The sequence below is a fragment of the Fukomys damarensis genome, unplaced genomic scaffold, assembly GCF_012274545.1.
Source record: "Fukomys damarensis isolate Sample0158 unplaced genomic scaffold, DMR_v1.0_HiC HiC_scaffold_3, whole genome shotgun sequence".
NCBI classification, from domain to species: Eukaryota; Metazoa; Chordata; class Mammalia; order Rodentia; family Bathyergidae; genus Fukomys; species Fukomys damarensis.
The window spans coordinates 39,347,298-39,369,259 of record NW_022900915.1 but is presented as its reverse complement, the minus strand read 5'-3'; the positions used below and the strand labels follow the sequence as shown (position 1 = coordinate 39,369,259).

General features: G+C 41.6%; 1 protein-coding gene and 1 long non-coding RNA gene across 7 annotated transcripts in view; one reads left to right on the top strand and one right to left on the bottom strand.

Annotated features, from left to right (window-relative positions):
• Nucleotides 1–263, bottom strand: part of Ccnh (cyclin H) — a 17,791-nt gene extending 17,528 nt beyond the window's left edge. The window contains exon 1 of the mRNA XM_010637159.3: nucleotides 4–263. Within this exon, the coding sequence (XP_010635461.1) occupies nucleotides 4–116 (113 nt within the window). The 5' untranslated portion in view covers nucleotides 117–263. The remainder of the gene's footprint in view (nucleotides 1–3) is intronic.
• A 59-nt stretch (nucleotides 264–322) lies between these two features.
• Nucleotides 323–21,962, top strand: part of LOC104871309 — a 138,555-nt gene continuing 116,915 nt past the window's right edge. For all 6 annotated transcript variants that reach the window (XR_782814.2, XR_782813.2, XR_004518656.1 and 3 more), the window contains exon 1: nucleotides 323–459. This is a non-coding gene — a long non-coding RNA (uncharacterized LOC104871309). The remainder of the gene's footprint in view (nucleotides 460–21,962) is intronic.

The following is a 21,962-nucleotide window of genomic DNA, read 5'->3' as shown; positions in this document are numbered from 1 at the left end:
TTTCCGTTGGCCACCGCTTTGCACTTGAATTTGCGATTGGCGTCGGCCCGCAGTCGCGCCAGCTGCTCCTCGCTGGCGAAAGTCCAGTGCCGCTTTTGGCTGCTGTTGTGGTACATAGTGGAAGTCGAGACCAGCCCGAAGGCCTCAACACCAGAGACAGCCGATCCAGCAGCAGCGCGGCCCAAGACGGCCGCGGAGAAAGAGTCAGCCCGCGGAAGACCCGGCCGGCGCGGCGCACTGACGTCACGCTACGTACGCCGCTCCCTCCGTCCGCAGGGGCGTTTCCGGGGCCGCTAGGAGGGGGTGGCGCCTAGGGTAGGTTCCGCCCCCGCCGCTGGCGACGCAACGGGCGGAGCCTACACTCAGGCCCTCGCCGGGCTGGGAGCCTGGGCCGTGGCCCCGCCCCTACTAGGCAAGATTTAGAGGAGAAGCCACAGCAGAAGGCGTCCTGTCCATAAGGTACTTGGGAGCTAGGTGGAGTTAAACAGCTGCAATCCCAGCACTCTGAGAGACTGAGGCAGGAGGATCCAAGTTTGAATCTCCCCTAGGCAAGTAAGCTAGATCTTGTCTCAAAATAAGTACATAAATAAATAAAAAGGGCTGGGGTTCTTCTAGCCCAGTGTGTGGGCCTTGGGTTCAATCCCCAATACTGAAAAAAGCGGGGAAAAGGCGAAGGGATGTGGTAAATTGAGGTTTGGGGTTGGCTGACAAAATCACACCAGGTCGTCAGAAGTGGGAGATAGGCGCGGGTGATTGGCGATCTTTAAATAGGGCCTCTCTCAGAAGGTGCCACTTGAGCCAACGTTTGAAACAGCTGAGATTAACAGACTGTTCAGTCATCGGTAGACAGGTCGTGGAGCAGAGGAAACACTTTTGGTGCAAGGCAGCATTCCTGGCTCCTTTGAAGAGGGCTGTGGAACCCCAAAAGGTTGGGTTACCTGTACACCCAGCTCCATGGGTTGTATTACCCGAGACAGGAAGATCTAAAATTCCAGTCCAGCCTGGACCATTTAGCAAGGCCCAGTCTCAAAAACGAAACAAAACAAACAAACAAAAAATTAAAAAGGACTGGGGAGCCGGATGTGGTGGCGCATGCCTGTAATCCCAGCATTTGGGAGGCTGAGGCAGGAGGATGGCTGTGAGTTCGAGACCAGCCCGGGCTACATAGTGAGTTCCAGGTCAGTCTCAACTACATAGTGAGACCCTGTCTCAAAAAATCCAAACAAATGAAAAATGACTGGGGATGCAGCGTGGCGCTCCACAAATTTAACCCCAATACTGTAAAATTAATACATAAATAGCACTTTGGAGGCCACAGAAGGGTTCTTGGAGTACTACTAAACATCTGGAGAAAGAGATGGTTGGAAATTAAAGTAGTGGGTGTACAGTTGCAGTTGTGCACTAATGTAACCTTTGTCAGTGATGTTTTTACTTCTCTGTTGATAACCAGCCAGGCCTCCCTCATTCTCCTCCCAGAGCCAGGGTGTGTGGTACTCGGTGGGTTTCTTGAGACTCCAATCTCCCATGTTGCTTGTAGAGAATCTTGCAGTAAACTCTCTGTGATGCTTAAGAGTCTTTTTATTTTTATTATTAGCGTTTTCAAAGTGGCATTTGAGATTAAAAACATTACTTTGATTCCAAAAGTTGTTAGTGGTTTTGATGTTCATGCCTGTATCATGCAGCCATTTAGAAAGAGAGGGTAGGTCAAGAATACTTTCTAAAAATGTTCTAAATGTTTATCTAAGTGTGAATAAAGACAAATAAGATAAAGATAATAAGACCTAGAGAATTTAGATCTTTAAAACCCACATATGTAAAAGGAGGATGACTTAATTTTGCTTTCTGAGAAAATGTTAGAGAGATGAGTGGGTATAAAATCTTAGGGTTATGGCATTTATGTGTACTGTGCAGTTCTCTTTTTTGTTTTTATGAAAGTTATGCAACAGCTTCTTAACTTTGTGTAAAGAAAAAGAAAAATAGGCATTTGGAGGGGTTGGCAGAATGTGATTGCCACAGGGGTGTGAGTGAGATGGCTGAAATACAATAGTTTATCTAGGAAGCCGAATATGAAAACGTTGACATCACTTACCTATCTTTTAACAAACAGTCTATGAAAAATTAACACTGAGCACTTTTTCTTCCCCACACAGTAGGAATAGGGTTATATCTACACGATAAAGCTGTCGCTGAGGCCCTAACATTACGGCTTCCGCAGTGTGTGATTTTGTTCCCCTCAGTCACGGATTCTTTGGCTCATTTCAGATGGGAATCATGAGCTGACACGGTGCAGCTCTGCTAGCAGCCCTGATGGCACCAGATGACACTGGTCTCTGCCATCATGTGCCATTGCCACTTGGTGCCAGCTTGTGACAAACACTGCCGTGCTGGTCTCTCCTGGTGGTCTTCAGTGGCGCTGGTCTCTGAATCTCTTCAGGGCTAACAGCCCCTCGTGTTCATTGCTTTTTCTTTTGAGACAACCCCTCTGTCCACACTAGTGAGGATAAGCTGAGTAGATTTACAGGACCTTCTGGGTCTACACTGAGAACTAAATCACAAGCAGGTTTACAGGACCACCAAAGCCAGTCTTTATTTTAGGAGGGTCTGTACTGCACCACAGATGGATAGATACACCGCAGAGATCTCTCTTAGACTAACCCAAGAAGTAGCCCGGGAGCTGCTTATATATCAGTTGCAGCCCTGTGATTGGTCCAAGTGGGCAGGGCCCAGAGCTCTAGGACAGGGCAGCTGCCGTGACCGAGATTCAGTGAGGGGGTGGAGCGATAAGAGCTATTTGATTGACAGCCGTCATGTCTCTGGGGAAACAAATGGCATAGCTGAAACCAGGGAGTTTTCAGGAAAGCCCGCTGTGTTCATCACCGTTAACTGGGGTTTAGAGACGGTGGGCATTGTTAATGGGCCTGTATCCTTCTCACCCTGATCTCAGCTACTTTAGAGAGGTGGCAGCAGTGGCTGAAGTGGCAGAAGCAGGATCAGGCAGTTCAGCGGCCCTGGAGGAGAGACTGCTGAGGAAGCAGGGAGGACACTGAATGGGGGCAGGAAGAGAGGCACCACAGGGGGAGAAGTGTGGAAGCCACCTGGCGAGTCCACAGCCTGGCCAGCATGGGGTGATGGGAGAGCCAGGCGCTCTCCACGCAAACTTATAAAAAATAGAAACTGAAAGTAAATAAATTAGTTAAAACCTAAAAAACAAAACAAAAAACAAAGAAGGAGAGCAAGTAGGATGCTGCATGACACTTTCCTGTTCAGTTGTTTCTCCCCAGTTTGTTTCTTTGCTACTTTTGCAGCAGCAGGCAGAATGGGAACGCAGAATGTGGCATGTTTGTTTACCTCTACATCTAGTTCCAAATAAAAAGTAACAAGTGTTACTCTCTACTATTGTTTTCATTTATTTTAAGGAAATTTTCACTTACAAAGAAGAGAGGATCACACATTTTAATAATTATCAAAAGAAAAGGGTTAAAGGTGTGGGGAAAGTGGGAAGAGTAGGGGAAAGGTAATAATGGAAAAGAAAAACTATGAGAAAATGGAAAAAAGTGTTTTAAATGGGGAGGGGAGGAGGAGGTGAAGGGAGGGCAGGGACAGGGGAAAAAATGAGAACCAAGACCTGTCATGTAAAGGTACAAGATCCCTATGATGAATGTAACTATACTGTATACCTAAAATGTACCAATAAACTCAATGAAAAAAAAAGTATTATCAATACATGACCAGTTTCCTCCCACACCCACCCTCCACTCCACTCCCATGACTTTAAATCACATTTCCCTGCTACTGGATGAAGACAGATCAAACAAAACCAACAGACCTCAAGTCACTCTTGAAAAGTAACAGAGAAATTCACATTGACAGCAAAGATATGGTGACTCCATTACATGATACCCAGAAGTCAACTTTTAACAGGAAAGATTTCAGTAGCTTTTGAAGTCACAACATATGTGTGTGTGTCTTGTGCCCAGTTATTAAACTCCATGCTACAATATTCTTTGTAGACAAATTCTATTTTGACTGCAAGGATACACTGTAATCCACAGACTGCAGTCAGAGTTCAGGCTCTGTATGTCAGCGTTAGGTGTCTGCCAGTAGAACAATGTTCTTTTCTTACCCCGCTGCTGTTCCAGAGTTTCCCTTGAGAGGAAATTCCTACTCAAGATTTTTCTTCGGGGTAATTTTCCTCTTCTTTAGTCTCTACCCTAGTAATCGTAATGCTCTGGAAAAAATAAAAGCAAAAAGCTCAGACTGCCTCATTTTAGGAGAAAAGGAAGAAAACAAATTAGAAAGGTAAAGGAGTGACCATTAATTTATTTGCAACTTGGAATAATTTTGCAGTCAAATAAAACATTTTATTCAGTGACTTGGTTGCTTTTAAGTGGATACTTTCCAAACGTATTAGCATACATATATCCATACGGTTTCTGATTTCAGGGCCACAAAGAAAAAAAGTAGTAGGAGAGTAAACCACATTTATCTACCAAAATAAAGAATATCTTTTTTACTTTTAAATATGACATGAAACTGTACCCCTTCAGCTACTAATAGGAGATTTTGACATTTTAAGTATTCTGACAATGCAAGACCCATGAAGCTCTTTACAATTCTATTTGGCTAACACGCAATTACCATTGGCTCAAGATCCTTTCCTCAGCTTTCTTTCCAGTTGTCAAATTACAGTGAGGAGGGAGCAGAGTACCTTGCAGCAAATTTCTAGTTTTTCCAAAGCAGAACACTGCTAAAGGAAAAGAACTAAAGAGGAGAAATAACATTTTAGAAAGTGCTTTGATCTAAAATTTAAGTGCATTTTCTTTTGTTTTTCTGGAGTATTTAAAGTCTAAGTTTAAATTTAATTTAAAATTAAGGTATAAAGGCTTAACAATAGTAAACTGTCTAAATCTGTGTTTGACTCAGCATATACTTATTAGGAGGGGGCGATGAAGGTGGGGGAAAATGGAGAGGAACAGAAGAGGAAGTAAAAAGGATCAAGATGTGAGAGCCAGGGACTCAGCTCAGAGGCGAAGTGCCTGCCTTGCAAGCACTAGGTCCTGAGTTCCATCCCCAGTCCCCCTAAAAAAGGATCAAGATGTAATATATACCAATTCTTCATGCCTAATGGATTTATTATGGATTATAAACTTTTTTTATTCAGTGAGTTTATCAGTGCATATTATGTATACATTATGATCACATTCATCGTTGGGAATTGGTACCTGGGCATGCTGTGTCTTGGTGCTTGTTTTTCCCCATTCCCCTTCCACCCCTCTAGCCCTCCCTTTTACAAAAGCTTTGTTTCTGTTAAATCTAATTTGGAAAAAAATCCTAAAAAATCACCACTACAATCAAAGCCAGAAACTAACTGTTAAGAGGTAGTGATGACAGTGGTGAACGCACAAAAGTGACCAGCGTGTCTGCTGTGTACAAATAGTCTTCTCGGTGACACTCACCTTGGTCGGGGCTGACGAGAACTGCTCTGCGCATGTCTTGAAACTCTGCGACTGACAGGCCGGACCCACTTGCCCACCCGTTTGCCAGTCCTAATCTCCTGCCTCCTTAAGAGAATAAAACACTTTTGTAAATTTGTACTGACATTGAGGGAGGGGCACGCTAGGTGGATAGCTTCTGCTAGGGCAGTGACAAAGGGTCACAAAATACAAGGTCTGTCTAATGGCCAGGAAAACGCATAGTTTGGTGGAAGAATAATGTGAATCATTTGCGAAATGAATTAGTAGGAGAGATTATCAGAGAGTTCTGCATGTCAAGTTGAGTAAGTTGTATGTATGAGTAAATTTATGAGAAAATACATTGGTCAAAATTGCATTACTTTGTAAATATGGAAATTACGTGTGATTGTTTTGAGAAAAAAGACTTTATAAAGCCCTCACTGACATAAAATAGAGTGAGCAGATCAGTTTCAGATCAGATCCAGGTTTATCAGGTGAATTTCTCACCATGCTGCAAGACACAGAGAGCTGGTATACATATATGAAATATCACATAAGCTACATGAGATATAATATAGATACCTGCTGTCTTTGTGTGTAAATTCTGAAACAGGGCCTGGGAATTATTGATTATAACACATTTACATTTTGCTAATAATTAAGATTAGGTTTGGAAGTTTTTGAAAATGTGAAATATATAGGAATTGGCCAAGTCCTATTGATTGGGAGGATTTGGCAGACTGAAAGAGAAACAGCAACTCTGATATCATGACTTTCAAATATGAAACAAATGCAATGTGAATAGTCATCCAGCTTGCTAAGTCGCCAGTGGTTAGCTGAGGGGTAGTTACCTCTCGGGGTAGAGGGTTCTGCCCCTTAAAATAACTATGAATTCTCCTTCAAAAGTGATTTTTGTTTCAGCTAAACCGTTCCAGAGAAGCGTACAATGAATCAGCCAAAATCAGTCACTCTGACTCACTTTTTAAAGATGACTAGAGTGAACTTTGCTCATTTTAATATTAAGTTCCCCATCCCGAAATATTCCCATTACCATTCTTTTGAATATGTAGTGTCTGGCCTCGGACTAGGTGTTCTCAGGCATGTGCCCACTTCTATGTATAATGATAAATCTTGCCTTATGAGTAAATATGTGCATCCCCAGGAAAAGGCCTTTGCTGCCTTTATTCACGGAGGCAGTGACCTGAGCATTATCTCTAGTGTTTCCCACTTGCTGAAAGTAATAAACCTTTTTTCACTCTTTTCTCTTACTATTGTGATCATTGGCTTTACACTAATCAAGAAGCAAACCCATTGCATTTGTTTACAAAAATCAAAGATTCCAGTTCTATAGATCCGAAATGGAGTCCAAGCAACATGGATTCTTAACATTTCTCTCAAATTCCATGGTCTTATAGTTTGGATTTGAAATGTCCCCCAAAACTTCATTTCTGCAACTTATCACTTGATAGCACCTGAAATTTATAACTACCTTCTCCCATGATCCATGAGGTGTTTTGGCAAGTACCTCAGTGAGCTATTACTCTGGAGGAGTTACCCACATTTTCATTCTAGATAGGTCTAGTAATTGTGATAGTTAATCTTGATTATCAATTTGATTAGCTGGAGAGACTTAGTAGATTAATAAAGCACACTTCTGAGCATGTCTGGGTGGGTCATGGCGACACAACCTTTGGGACCATATCTGGTCCCTAGTCCCTTTCTCTCTGGCTCCTTCTCTCTGCTGTCTCCTTTCTTGCTGCAATGAGGCGAGCAGCTCTCTTCTACCGTCATGTTTCTTCCTTGGAGCCAGTTGACCATGGAGGGCCCTGTGTACTCAGGAGTTCTAGGCAAGAGATTCCCCGAGTTCAGCCACCTAGCTGCTTAGTGGCCACTGCAGGTGTGGTACAGTGGACCTGGCTACTGCTCAAGCTGGTGACAGACCTTGGAATTGTCCATGTGGAGGTGGTTTTGCAGGCATAGTTGTGCAGTCAGAGAAACTTCCACCCAGACTTCAAAGGAAGACCTGGGAGTCTGGGAAATATGTGGTAAAATGAGAGTCCCTATCAGGAACCCCTGAAATGGAATTGTCTTTATTTGGAGATGAAGATGGAGTATAGCTTAAAGAAATGTGTTGTGGTTCAGGTTGACAACAGGCAGACTTGTGATAGTTAAATTTGATTGTCAGTGTGATCGGCTGGACAGACACAAGGGCGACTAGGAAAGCACACCTCCTGGTGTGTGTGAGGAGGTCTTTGGGGCATGAACTTGGGGACTGTTTTCAGCTCCTGCCGTCTTCCTCTTTGGCTCTTCCTGTTTTCTGCTTCCTCACTGCCCTGGCACAGGGGAAGTAGTTTCTTCTCCCACACCCTTTTCTGTCTGATGTTTCTACCTTGAGCCTGTTGACCATGGAGTGAAACTGTGGAGACCATTAGCCAAAATAAGCAGTTTTCACTTAAATTGTGTCTGTCAGGTGTTTTCTCTCAGCAGCAGAAAGATGAGCAACACAGTAGTTCTACCTATGTTGGACTGTAGTAAATTACCATTGACTTTAGTTACCGGGCATGTAGTATGACAAGATGCCCTAAAGAATCTCCAGCACTCCAAACATGCTCTTTCTTACTTCTCTTGTGGTCTAGCAGCCCAACTTCCTTTTGTTAGTCGTGATCACCTGAGTTAGCAATGGGGATGGTTAATCATGACATGTCAATTTGAATGGATTAAGAAATGCATCATAGATTAGAGGAGCAGAGTTCTGGGTGTGTCTATGGATGCCTGGCATGTAGGCAACAAACTGAGGAGGGAAGACCCACCCAGGACATGGGTGGAGGGAGTCTTCCCTTTGCTTCTTCAAAGGAGCTCCTGTCTTCTCCTTTGCTTTTGGACATTATTGGTAGCTTCTTCAAGCTTCCAGCACAGGCTTTTCAGCCTTTTCACACAGGCCTTTCAGCTTTCCAACATGGACTTGCCTCAGACTCTTCAGTGAGCTCCAGGTCTTTGACCACCACCTGGATCATCCAGCTCTTTACCACACAGATGGTCATTTTGCCTTCTTCTACCCTTGATTCTGCATACAGCCAATGTAAGTCTGCTTAGCAAACCCTCTATATAACCATGTATATATGTATGTATATATGCATTTTATATTAAATCTGCTCTCCTAGCATTCTCTAACTGATGCAGCATCATAACCCCTTTCATTGTCTGTTGGTTCAGACATCTAAGGAGTCCAAAGTAGCTGGGCAGTAGGCCTAATGCCTAGTTTAAAAGAATCAATCCTGTGTATCCTAATAGCAATATTTCTGTCTTGGGAACTAAGACCACTGGGCTAACAGAACATAAGGTCATGGGGACAGGAGGCACAAATTTTGCTAGTATGCTAGTAGGAGTAATAGTGCATGACGCCATTCCAGTATTCGCCCTTTAGTCCCTAGATCTATGAATCTTTGCTCTAGAAGAAACAGATCCATGTATTAGATGCCAGTATGGAGCCCGTGCAACTTTCTGAAGAACTTTGCCCTAGCCTTGCAAAGTATTGGTACCTAGCTCACGCTATAACTGAGTCCTTGTTATCCCATTTCACTATTCTACCCAACCCGCTGCTTTGGTATACTGGGGAATATGGACCTATACATCACACAAGTATGGAAACCATTGCCCTACTTCTGTTACTGTGAAATGAGTTACTTGATCAGCAGTAATCCTACGTGGAATAATGTACCAATGGACAAGGCATTCTGTGAGTTCATGGGTCATTTTTTGGCCAAAATCCTCCACGTGGAGAAGGTAAATCCATATCTAGAGTAAGAGCCTCTGAGTCCCTAACTTACAGAGATAAGCCATTGTAAAGTTCTGCAAGGATACTAGGATTCCCTCACAAATATATTTCTCACAGTGTTGAGGAAAGCTGTCCCTCTGGACTCTTCCATTTTGGGTGAGTAGGTCTTGAATGACAAAACCACTGTAACATTTCAATCTCCTTGAGCCTTTGAGTCCTTTTTCCTTTATGAAACTAAGGCAAATCCAGCACTTTCAGTTCACTCACTGTGGGCCTTCTTTTGAAACATGTTCAGGAAACCAACCAAACTGTTAGAGCCCTTTCTGTCTCTCTGAGCTGTGACACTAAATGCAGAACTTCTGCTTTGTGAATCCACATCAAGAAATTGGGCCTTATTCCAATTTTATATTCCTTCTACTATTGACCCACATTCTCAGTATCCATTCCAACACATAGACTTCTGCCTGTATAAATTAGAAAACCCAAGTAGCCTTTCTAAACTATAAAATAGGTCACAATTTGTATCTCACCTTTAGGTCTAGAAACAAAGAGGAAAGTGGTGTGTCCTGAAAAAGAATCAGGATTGTTTTGTAAAGCAGCTGCTGCAAGGGAAACATTACAGATTTGAGGCCCTCAAGGTTTAATCTTCTCATTCTAGAGTGGAGAGACTGATGCCACACAGGTGAGGGCTGTTCTGGATTTAGGTAAGCCTTATCCACTGGCAAAGACTGATCAGAATTTAGGGAATCAGTGTTCCCAGCTTCACCCAGATCTTCCACACATATCCTACATATAGAATCTTATTCTTTCCCAGACAGTGTCCTCACCTTAACAATCTGTATCGTGGCTGTGAGTTCAACTTGAATGGTGATTCAGTCAGTCACAGGATGAGATTCTGCATTTGATTTTTAACGATCTCAGCCCTGAAGCAAAAGGAGACCAGAGTATATCAGGGCATACGTAGGAATTTTCAGATCGTGTCAGATCATTTCTGTAGTAGCTGAGTTGAGAAATTAAATCTCTACACCCATCCTTTTCTTTTATAATTTTGTCCCAGCCCACCTTGTTAGATGGGCTAGGTTTCCCAAGGAAGTTCAACGGTATCATGCTCAGAGCCACCCAGCTCCTTGCTTCTTACAAGTTGTTGAATAGAGGTATCCAATGCAGATATTTCTGCCTCTTTATAACTGGTTTGTGTCCTGGACTATCAGTGCTCTTGTGCACATATTTAGTATAAGGAATTACGGAGTCTTGAGAAACACTACAATCTGAAGTATTTTCCACAAGCTGGAGTCCAGTAGCCTGGGGATGTACTTCTAGTCCTCTAAAGGCCTGAGAATGAGGAGAACCAAGGGTACAAGTTCCTGAGTGAGTAAAGGAGAGGGATACAGTCACAGACAGGGAATGGATTCTCCCTTACCCAGCCTTTTTTATTTCTCCTTTCTGACTTTCACCCGCTTGTCTGTAGCTCACTTGTACCAGAGGGAGCAACCTGCTTTCCTCACTCGTTCATGAAACACCCATACAGACACACCCAGAACAGGGATCAGGGCACCCCACCTAGTCAGGTAGACCTGTGGCATGGACCTTTCACAGTAACCAGTAATTCCCTCGGAATGCAGCCACTCCGCCTTGATCTCCACTACAGAATTTGTGGTACAGAATCAGAGCTGAGGATTTGAGATGGATCACCACGTGGCCTGCAGAACCTAAAATCTGTACTAACTGACCTCCTATATAAAATGCCTTGCTATCGTTGTCCGTTTTAGTATGCATACAAATCATCTAGGTTCCTTGTTAAAAATGTTGGTTTGGATCAGACTGTGAGGGCCAAACATCTCCATTTTTGTCATGCACCTGGGGGAGAGCAGCACTGTAGAATGAAACCCACGCTCTACTTTTCATCGTTAACTCTTGCTGCGCCTCTGACTGCTGTATCTCCAGTTCCAGCCTGTCAGTCTTTCCACGTGACTCCCATCTCCCTTCCTTCCACGCACTCCACGGGCTTCAGTTTGCTGAGAACTCTTCCTTGTTGCAGTTTCCTTGTGTTGCTCATCTACCTATTCGATGTTGTTGTGTGTGCGTGTGTGTGCGCAAGTGTGAGTCATCAAACTCAAAGGCCTTGCCTTGGCTGACGGAATGCTTCATCACTGGCTATGTCTCCAGCCCTTCTCTGATATTTTGAAAAAGTACCGCACTGTCTTAACACTTCCTTAGGATTCTGACTCCCTCCCAGCAGGGATACTGTTCTTAGGTATCTGCTATAGTCATATAATACCTTACATATCGCAAATATTATGTAAATGTTTATTAAGTTAATTACTATCCCACATCTAGAAAAGACACTTTTTATCAATAAGACAACACCACCACAGTAAGTGACATGACATTCTTATCCGGTGACATATTTTTTTAGAACTCATTTATTGTTTTTCTCTTCAATAGTTGTAATACAATCTCAATGCTAAGTGTTATGTTTGTTCTTTTTTATCTTATTGAGTTTATTGGTACTTTTTAAGTATACTGTACAGTTACATTCATCACTGGGATTTTGTACCTTTACATGACGGATCTTGGTTCTCATTTTTTTCCCCATACCCCTGCCCTCCCTTCACCCCCTCCACCCTCTATGTTTGTTCTTGAACAAAAACAGTGTTGAAGTAAAGTCAAAGTCTTTGGATTCCTGTATGAAATTAGACTATGGAACTGAGATTTAAACTTGTCTCATTCTTGAGACATAAAGTACACCTTAAGTACTTTACACATAAAGTACACCTTAATTATGAACTGAAAAACTGCTTATTGTGCACATTATGTGGAGGCTGGAGAATTAGAAATGCAATGTTCATTTCCTAGTTTAATAATCTAATTTTCGGAATTTGCTTGAAGAGATATTGATAAATTGCAATAGCCAATCATGTATGAAAGTTTACAGACTATGAAAGTGTTTTATTTTGCCATTAAGAATCATACGTTCCAGCTTTTAAAGAGAATTATGTAAGTAGTTAAACAAGATGAGAAACTTCTACTGTCATAAAAATTAGTCAATTTATTTTGCTCTTCTCTTCAATTTAAATCTCAATCTGAATTATTTCATTATATCCCCAAAATAAGAGTAGTAAGATTTTTGAGAGTACTTTTAAGGAATCCTATAAATAGATACAAAAAGGAGTTATAAGTAATTAGCATTTCAAAAGCCCTCAAAGCGAAACTACACAATATCTCTACCAAAAATTCTAGGTGACCATTTTACTATTTGATACATTTTAGACCTGATAAATGCCAATAAATACCTTTCTCATAAATGTTGCATCCAAGAAAAAAAGTTGTACAGAAAATGTACATGTAAAATACTGTATTGGATTTTAAGAAAGTATTTGACTCTAAGTACTTGGGAGTATTGACACATTATTTTTCTAGTCAACACATTACTTTTGGGTTACTTATTTATTTTTACCATTAAAGCCATCAGGATCTGAAAGAGTGGTTGGCCTCTTGGTAGAACACAGTTTATCCACATGGGGGAGCCCTGTGGATGGTTCCTGGAGACACCAATTTATTTAAACTCATTATCTTGAAATAACTCATGGCAAATCCAACCCACCAAATTTCTTGTACTCGCATACGGTTTTCTCTAGTACCATTAGTTTAGTTCCTGCGTGCAGCTTTCTCTAGTTCTACTAATTTAGTTCCAGTCCTTCTTCTCTAACAGTGATTCTTCAATCCTGGCTGTACAAGGGGCAGTTTTTTTAAAGCCCTTCTGCCAGGGTCCTACATGAACCGAATTATACATAGATTCCTAATTATACAAGAACCTTTCCAGGTGGAGTCTGGACACTGACATGTCCGAAGATTTCACAGATGATTCTACCCTGAAAGCAAGATTGGAGACCAACGCTCTCTACTACCACAGTAGATGTCCTTTTCGTTTATAAATCTGAGTACGCCACTCCTCTAGTAAAATCATTCATTGGCTCTGCAACCTTAGGATAAAATCACTCTCCTTGATAATAAACAGTCTCTTACACCATCTGACCACTGCCTCTCTGGTATTATCACTGCCTAACTCCACTCCCAGCACACACAGAAATTCACCTGCACAACCTGCTCGCAGGCTTCTAAACCCACCAGGCTTTTTCACGCCTCCAGGCTTGTAGGCACTAATTAATATTTACTGAACGACTAAGTGAATAATTTTAAATGGCTTTCTTTTATTTAGGACACCGATGTTTATTTCTGTCAAGGAACTTGCTAGTTTTGCTTACCATTCAGTGGTTTAGAGTACAGAATGTGGCAAGGGATCAGCCAACAAGCTGCTCAGTATGTTTTAAGAAGACATTGTATTCTGCCAACTTATTCAATTCAAAAGCAACATTTAAAACTTCCTCAGGAACAGCTGCTTCTGAATTGTCTTTCTTTCTAATCTAAATTTCCCAACTTTTAGCATTTGTATTCAAGGCAAGAGAATGGACTGCTTGCCTGTGGGTGATGGTACAGATATTGTTTATGGAACCTTTTTTGGCAGGCGGTACTGGAGATCGAACTCGGGACCTTGCACTTGCAAGGCAGGCAGCAGAACCCCTGAGCTAAATCCCTGGTCCAAATATTGTTTAAATTGGGAGGTCCTTGTACTCCCTGTGTAGTCATTTGTAATAATTGCCCTTATAATGGTTCTCATCCTAGAAATGCCCTGACCTAATTGAACTAGATTTTAAAAGCTGGATATTTTTGAGGAGTTTGTGGTGTGATTTTAGTTGGGTCCTCCTCTTTTGGGTGAAAGGAACAATGCCTAAGAGACCACAGTGCTTTCAGGGGTCCATGGACATATTTTGGTGGCTTAGAAATCAGAAAAAACAAATATTTAGGTGAAAGAAACTGTATCTAATACAAAAGTTTGCTATATTCATCTTTATGCCCATGTAGTAGTAAAATAGAAGTAGTAGCTATTTTTATGGAATAAGAGGCCAGGAAAGTCCTGTGGCCCTCATTTCATGCAGAGTAGGCAGGAACCTTCCAGCTTTAGAATAGCTCCTTTTTTCTTATGTCTTACAGATGACATGATTCTGTTAGCAGCTATTGAATGTCTTGGTCTATATTTTCAGACCATCAATATCTATTTCACTAGTGTTTTTCTTTTTCTTTTCTTTTGGTTTTTCAGTACCGGGGATTGAACCTAGGCCTTTCACACTGAACTAAACCCCCAGAGTTGTGTTTTGTTTTGTTTTAAGACAGGGTCTCCCTGAGTTGCTCAGGCATGGCTTAAATGTGTGATCCTCCTGCCTCAGCCTCCCAGAGTGCTGGAATTCACAGGAATGTGCCACTGTGCCCAGCTCCCAGTAGGGTTTTTTTTTTTTTAAATTCCCAAGGGAAGAGGAGTTAATTGAGTGTAGGCATATGTCAAACACTGAAATGTACCTCTAATCTTCCCTCCAAGCTGACTTTTCACTGTAGCACATAAACTTTCTTAAATCAAAGTGAGTTGTTTGGCATGTAAACCTATTTGTTGACAAACACATCTTGATGTTGCTCTGGTAAACAGATGCCAGGATTAGCAGTAAGTACAGTACTAAAGAAAATACTGTTCCATTATATGTACACATAGTCCTCCAAAGTGGTCTTCTAGAATGCCCTGTGGTGAGAGAGTTTGCCAGAGTTTTCAAGTTCATGAAAATACATGTTTTCAAAAGTGTTAATCATTGCAAAGAGCTCACATTTAAATGAACACTTTTTACAATAAAATTCATGATTAGAATATGGATGATATTTATGTGCAATACCAAACAAGTGATTTTGCTTTTCTAATGTAAATTCAGACATGCTGCTGAATCAATTAATGAATGTTTCTGTGACATTGAATAGGCTTAATGTAATTCTTTATTAAAGACAAATGATCAACTCTGCTGCTTTTATTGGCTGTATCAGGGATTCCCTTCTTGGCAAGTGGAATATCTTAGGGTTGATGATCCTCGATAACTACAATGTGTTTAGAATATATTTCTTGGTGATACACAGCATTTTAAAAAATCCTCAGTGCCAGGCTCATAAAGAGTAGGAAGCTCTTAGCTATGTGGGTTGTCTCTCTGGATGGCATTCAAGTTGCATACTTGGATAACAGTTCACTTTCTGTCTTGGCAAAAAATAAAGCAATAGGGGTATTTCCCACTTTTAAAGAGGGACCCACAATTGTTTAACCTACTGTAGTGAAAGTTCACTGCTTGGTTCACCTGGTACCTTCCCCTTCTTCTGGGACCAATGTCCTGCATCTGATAAGCAGTTACTAATCATAGTACACTGTGGAACAGTGATTAGTCCAAGGAGTGGGCACTTGACACATCATGCCAATCAGACTCCTCCTAAAGATTTAAACTTAAACTAGAGATATTAGCCCTTTCATCTCCAGTGGGGAGATATAGGAATATTAATCCAAGATTTGCAAATGCAGTGATTGAGCCTGGGCTGAGACTTCTATGCAGATAGAGGAATAAAAGCCAGAAACTAAAAGAAAGACAAGGAAATACGGTCCTGAGAAGGGTGTTCACCTCTCTAGTTTCATTTCCAGAGGTCTTTGAGAACCTTGTTTTTCACCATTCTTGGCCTTCTTCTCTGACTTATGAGCTAATTCACTTTTTTGGGGGAAATATCTACAAATTCTCTCCTCCCTTAGCACCTTCCTTATTCTAAGCTTACCTTCATCCAAACCTTTACGTTGAATGTTTAAAATACTAACTAGGGATGAAGCGTTAGATATGTTGCTAATTATTCCAAACCTTTAACGTTAAATGTTTAAAATACTAACTAGGGATGAAGGTTTAGATATGTTGCTAATTAGCTGAAATGTACTGATGACAATAGGATTTTAGAATAAGATGAGAAGACACATCAAACATTTCATCAATGCCTGACATACATTAAGTACAAAGTTATCCTTTTTAATTATTATCTTTCTTTTTTGTTTGTTTTTGTTTTGTTTTGTTTTGTTTTGGTTTTGAGACAGGGTCTCACTATGTAATGGAGACTGACCTGGAACTCACTCTGTTGCCCAGGCCGGTCTCGAACTCACAGCGATCCTCCTGCCTCAGCCTCCCAAGGGCTGGAATTACAGGTGTGTGCTATCACGCCTGGCCCAATTATTATCTTTCTTGATTACTTGTGCAACGTATATTTTGAGCATTATAATTATAGTAAATTATAATAAAATATGATTAGAATATTTAGGATTCTTAGTTTCACAACATGGAAAGCCAGTTTGGATCCATTTCTACGTAATACCCTAAATAGCCATTCAATTGGTGGGAGCCCACCCTGGCCCCCTCCCTAGGAAGTGTAGAAACCTGGGGTAAATGGTTTTTGTCGGGTCACTATTGATGTGGTTAAGTTGACTTTAACATGTGTCATGAAATTCACAGACCTGTGTGAGTTATATTAATGAAGATTAAGAATAATGAGTCAAGAGTTTTGTATATTCGTTTATTGGCTAATCAATGCCCCTGAAAACTCTTTGAGGAATCTGCCAAGAACTGTGAAGTCTCTGAGAGTCTGCTTGTGATCTAAGAGGTTATTTTGCTCAAAGAATATTACTTTAAGAATTCTAGTAGAAGATAGGGGACTCCTCAGGCAGAGACAAAGGACTTAATTATTCCTTGCACAGCAAAGCAGGGAACATGAGCATATTTGCTCGATCCATCAGAGACTGATGAGATAGGCCAAGAAAACCCTGCACTTAGCAGGAGGGTCCAAGGGCCCAGGGGCCAGACACCAAAACTATTTGGAATCACGGAATGAATGAGTCCTGCAATCTGGCACATGAGCAGGAGTGTGCAGGATTACTCAGCTCCGTGGCATAGGACTTTTCCCAAAAGTATCTAGGCTCATCGCCTTCTGTTCAGTCCAGGAACCATCCCTTCCTATTCTTTATTAACAAGTGCATAATCCCTGGTTCTTGTAGTTTATATCAAGATGCCCCTCAACAGCCTCATGTGGCGATGGGTAGGGCTTTTGGAAGGTGACTGGTTTATGGGGGGCATATAGCTGGCTTGCTATTAGGAGGTGGGGGTCTTGCCAGAAGATGGGGGTCACTGGAGGTGTGGCCTGGACAGGTTTATCTTCCTTCCTGGTTCCTCCCTTTGCTCTCTGCTTCTGGATGACCATAGAATGAGTGGCTGTCCTCCACCCAAGCCTTCCCATCATGCGTTTCTGCTTTGCAGCTGGCCGACTATGGACTAAAAGCAGACTAAAATAAAGCTCTCCTCCGTTAAGGAGTGGGTGTCAGGTGTTGTGCCTCAGCAATGAAGAAGTGACTAAAACACCAGCTAATTCCTATCTCTCACTGCAAGAAAAAGGCATTAACATTTTTATGACTTACAAGACCATATCTTGTTGGAATCTGCCTATCCTGAAAATGTAGATCTTGTTTCTGCAGTTTCCTGACCCTGTGTGTTTAATTCTAGTTATATACTTGCTCAGGACTTTGCATCCTCCATCATGCCTCCCATGATTGCTGGCTTCTACAGATTCTTAAAAGCTGTCACTGTGCTTCCTTCATGATGAAGGCTGTGAAGAAAAATGTGAATAATTCATTTTGTACTCATGCTAAATGCACCACTTGGAGTTTTATAGCATAAACATAGAATAACATGCATTTTGAAGGACATAATCACTACAACCCTAGAATGTGATCTCTTCAACTATAAACTATCTCTCACTTTCTACACACTATCATCAGGGAAGAGAACAGGTAACAAGTTTAGGTAGCAAAGGAGTGTGAAAACAGCAAAAAGGATCCAATGCATATGAAGAGATCTATCTCAGAAAAACAATGCGTTACTGCACAGATAATAGAATAGCTATCAATCTCAAACTCTTAAGAGTGGGTAAGTCTCACCATACCTTGAAGGCTGCTGGATACACAGCATAAAACCTGGAGAGGGGGTAGGTGGTCACCCTCAGGGTCAGCAGCTAAAGGTGTGCGGGTTAAAACACACCTCCTGGTGCAGATCAAAGGTGGTGCTGTGGTCAGAACAGGCAGTGGACACACACAAGCCCAAGGTGCAGCAGTAAATTCTTTGCGGCCGAGAATTCTAAATTTGTCTTATATTGATAATAGACTCAATGAACATCTGCTGCTTGATACCATTCTGGGAATTCAATCTTGTGAGATCCTGAAAAAGGAAATCATATGCTGGCCTTTAGGAAATATCTACTCTTCATACTGCTGTCTTGGAACAGGGTCCAGCCAGTGGAATCTTGGGATGCTGTCATCAACAGAAGTTCCAGGGATCTTTAGACATTTGGTTGAAATTGCACCCTGGAAAGAGGGTTGGAAACTTTATGGAGGGGGGGAAATAGAAGTGAAACGAAGGCCTTGCCATTCGTGATCTGAGTTTAGAGAATTGTGCGTGGGTGACGTGGCCACAAACTGGCATGAGAGGAGGCCTTAAAAATTCAGAGCACGACACATCCAAGTACAAGAATTCTAGCGAACTGGAACTGTGCAGACCTATGCGCTGCAGTCTGCATGTTGTGTCTCCTCAGAATTTGTAGATGGACAGCTAACACCCAAGGCAGTCGTGTAAGGAAGTGGGGCCTTCTTATGGGTAAACAGGTCATGAGAGCACTGCGAGATCCACATGCAGGGTTGCTGCCCTTGTGAAAATGCCATGACCCATCTCTCACTCTGCGAGGACCAGGTAGAAGATGGTGTCCATGAGGCAGTGAGCCTAACCAGACCCTCCACGTACCAGCACTTTCACCTGGGGCTCCCCGGCTTCCAGAAGTGGGAGGACCATGTTTCTACTGCTTATAAACCCCTCACTCAGTGCTCTTTTGGTGTAGTCACCCAAACAACCTGGGTCACTGAGTGTACCCTCCAGGCATCATGCTATTGCTTGTATTCCAGCTTTTCACAGTTTAGGCTTAAAAATCAATTTCATTTGCTTCTTCTATTTTCTCTTTCAAAACATTGCACCACTTAGAGTTGAATGTTAATTGAATGTATTTCTTTTAAACGGCCAGTGCTTACCCAAGAGTTTGATATTATAGTTATCCACGAAAACAAAGACATTTCATGGCATTGAGAATCGAATCAGTACTCAATAGGTAGTGTCGCAGTTTTCCTCTCTGTTTAAATATTTGAAGTCGGCACATGTGTTCTTTTTCACTTTGCATAGATGACTCAGCTTATCTGCAGTTCATGAAAATAATTTTGTGCTTAATTAGTGGAATCAACCGCCTCTGATTGATAACTATTCCATTAAATTATCAGATCCACTTGTATCTTGGTATTGGCTTGCTGTGTATCCACAATTTTATTTACTCTTCACTACAAGCCAGCAGGCAAGCGCAGGCCATATAAATAGCAGCCTCCGATGGATAAGGAAACTAAGATGAGTGGCATAAGGTTGTCCTTGGCTCTGTATTAGTGTCATAGCTACAAACAGAGCTAGGCTCACTGGACTCCTCACCGTGTGCTCTGGTGCCTTTGGCAGCTACCGTGTGCTTTCCCCAGGCACGCCTGTCATGATTAAGATGGTATTTATTCTGAGCCATTTTTGATATTCACCCCGTCAGAAAAAATAACATGTCATTTTTCTTTCTTTCTTGACGCCTCTATTGCTTCAAGGGAATATAGTTTTAATATTCAATAGTGAATATTAAATACATCTATTAAACATGATATATGACAAGAAACCTATATCCTGCACTCAGAGTTGTGCTGTTACCCAACATTCTGATCTGTGTGTCAATGCAGAGCACACAGTGGATCCTCCTGCCAGTCACCTTTTAACTACCTGAACTTCACAGCCGCTCAGCTGTAGGCAGGAGGCTCTCGCTGCACTTCAGACTTGATGCCCTCATGGCCCTTCTTAATCCCGAAGGAGGAACAGAAAGTGACAGTGTCCTTCCATGCTTGGTAACTGATGAGTAGAACTCCATTCCATGTTTACAAAAGAAGCCCCCAGGGTTCCAACGTGGCTTCCTGTCACCCTGCAGGATCCAGGAAACTGATGGTTTCATTAGGATCCATGAGGTGTGCAGCCTGATGTTACACACTTAGAAAGTGCTGTAGCACAGGTGGGGAGCAGCAGGAGTGCCGGGGTCGGATAGCCCAGAGCAGCCTCTCACTTGGCTGCTTACTAATTATGTGGCATGGTCCATGCACTGCTTTAGGATCCAACCTTTTGCTTCTTAACAGAATTACCCAAATGGAAGGATTTTCACCTTTATCTTGAAACGACTTGAAACCTCAGTTTCTTTGACAATCTACTTTTATTGTCAATATGTCAAAGCTTCTAACAGTGATTACTTATTTATTGGGCACTGGGGATTGAACCCTGTACTGGGCGCGTGCTCTATCGCTGAGTTACGAATCCAGCCCCTGTGAATGATTTCATAATGACCTATGTTTGTCCACAGAGGACTGGTGAGTTCTAGGAACAAAAATTCAACATTCTGCATGATTCCTTTCTAGTTGTTTTTTTTTTTCTAACCATCCCTGTGTGATGATAAAAGATCAGCTTAAAAATGTTTTTCAAATTTAATGTAGCACAAAAGAAGAGGTAGGACAGGCAAGAGAAAACATTACAAAAATATAGATGCAAGGCCTTACTGTTATTTTGAAGTCATATTCATGGATTTTATGGCCCAGTAGGAAAGTTGTACTTCCCAAATTATGCTGCAGAATGTGTGTGGTAGGAGTGTTTCTGGGCCAATGTGTCTCCCTGGTCATACTCCTTACTGCTACCCCACAATTATGACAAGCAGTTATAAAGCTATATTTGGGTTTATTAAAAGATTGAAGAGAACTGAAAGCAAGGGAGAGAGAATGAGCATGTTAGGTTAGGTTTCTCCACAGTGAAAGCACTCAAGAATTTCTGCCTTTCTGGAGCTGAAGGGCCTATTGGGAAAACGTTTGAGTTTTCAGCCTTCTTCTGTGCTCACACTTGTAAGAGTTCTTCCTTGCTATTCTCTCCATGGACTGTTAGAAGCCTATTCTTTTTTTTTTTCTTTTTATTGAGTTTATTGGTACATTCTAGGTATACAGTACAGTTACATTCATCATTGGGATCCTGTACCTTTACATAATAGGTCTTGATTCTCATTTTTTCCCCTTGTCCCTGCCCTCCCTTCACCCCCTCCTCCTCTCCCCATTTACAAACACTTTATTTCCATTTTTTCAGTTTCTCATATTTTTTTCCTCTCCTCTCCCTTATTACCTTTCCCCCACCCTTCCCACTTTCTCTACACCTTTAGCCCTTTACTTCCTATTTCACATTATTAATTATCTCATTAGGATCCTGTGTACTATTATAGTTTTCGCACCAAAGCAACTATTTGGTATTTCAGCTAAAGAAATCTCTGTATGAACATTAAAAATAGGGAACCCTAAAATAAAACTAAAAAGGAAAGTAAAAGAGAAAAGGCAGTGATGTAACATTAAAATAATCCTTAATTCTGGAGATGAAAATGGTCCCTGAACATATTTAAATTGCTTCTTGCTCTTATAGTCTTATTCTTTTTTTCATTATTTAGAGAATACTTTATTAGTTTCTGTAATCAAACCCACATAGATATGACCTCACATATTTAGTATGATGTGTTACCCCTGTACACATGGAAAAAAATAAAAATAAAAATAAAAATAATTAACATTTCTAGACCAATATGGCTGTCCATTTCTGTACAATGCCAACTCAACACAGTAAATTAGAATGACTTTTTCCAAAGTTGGCAGTACC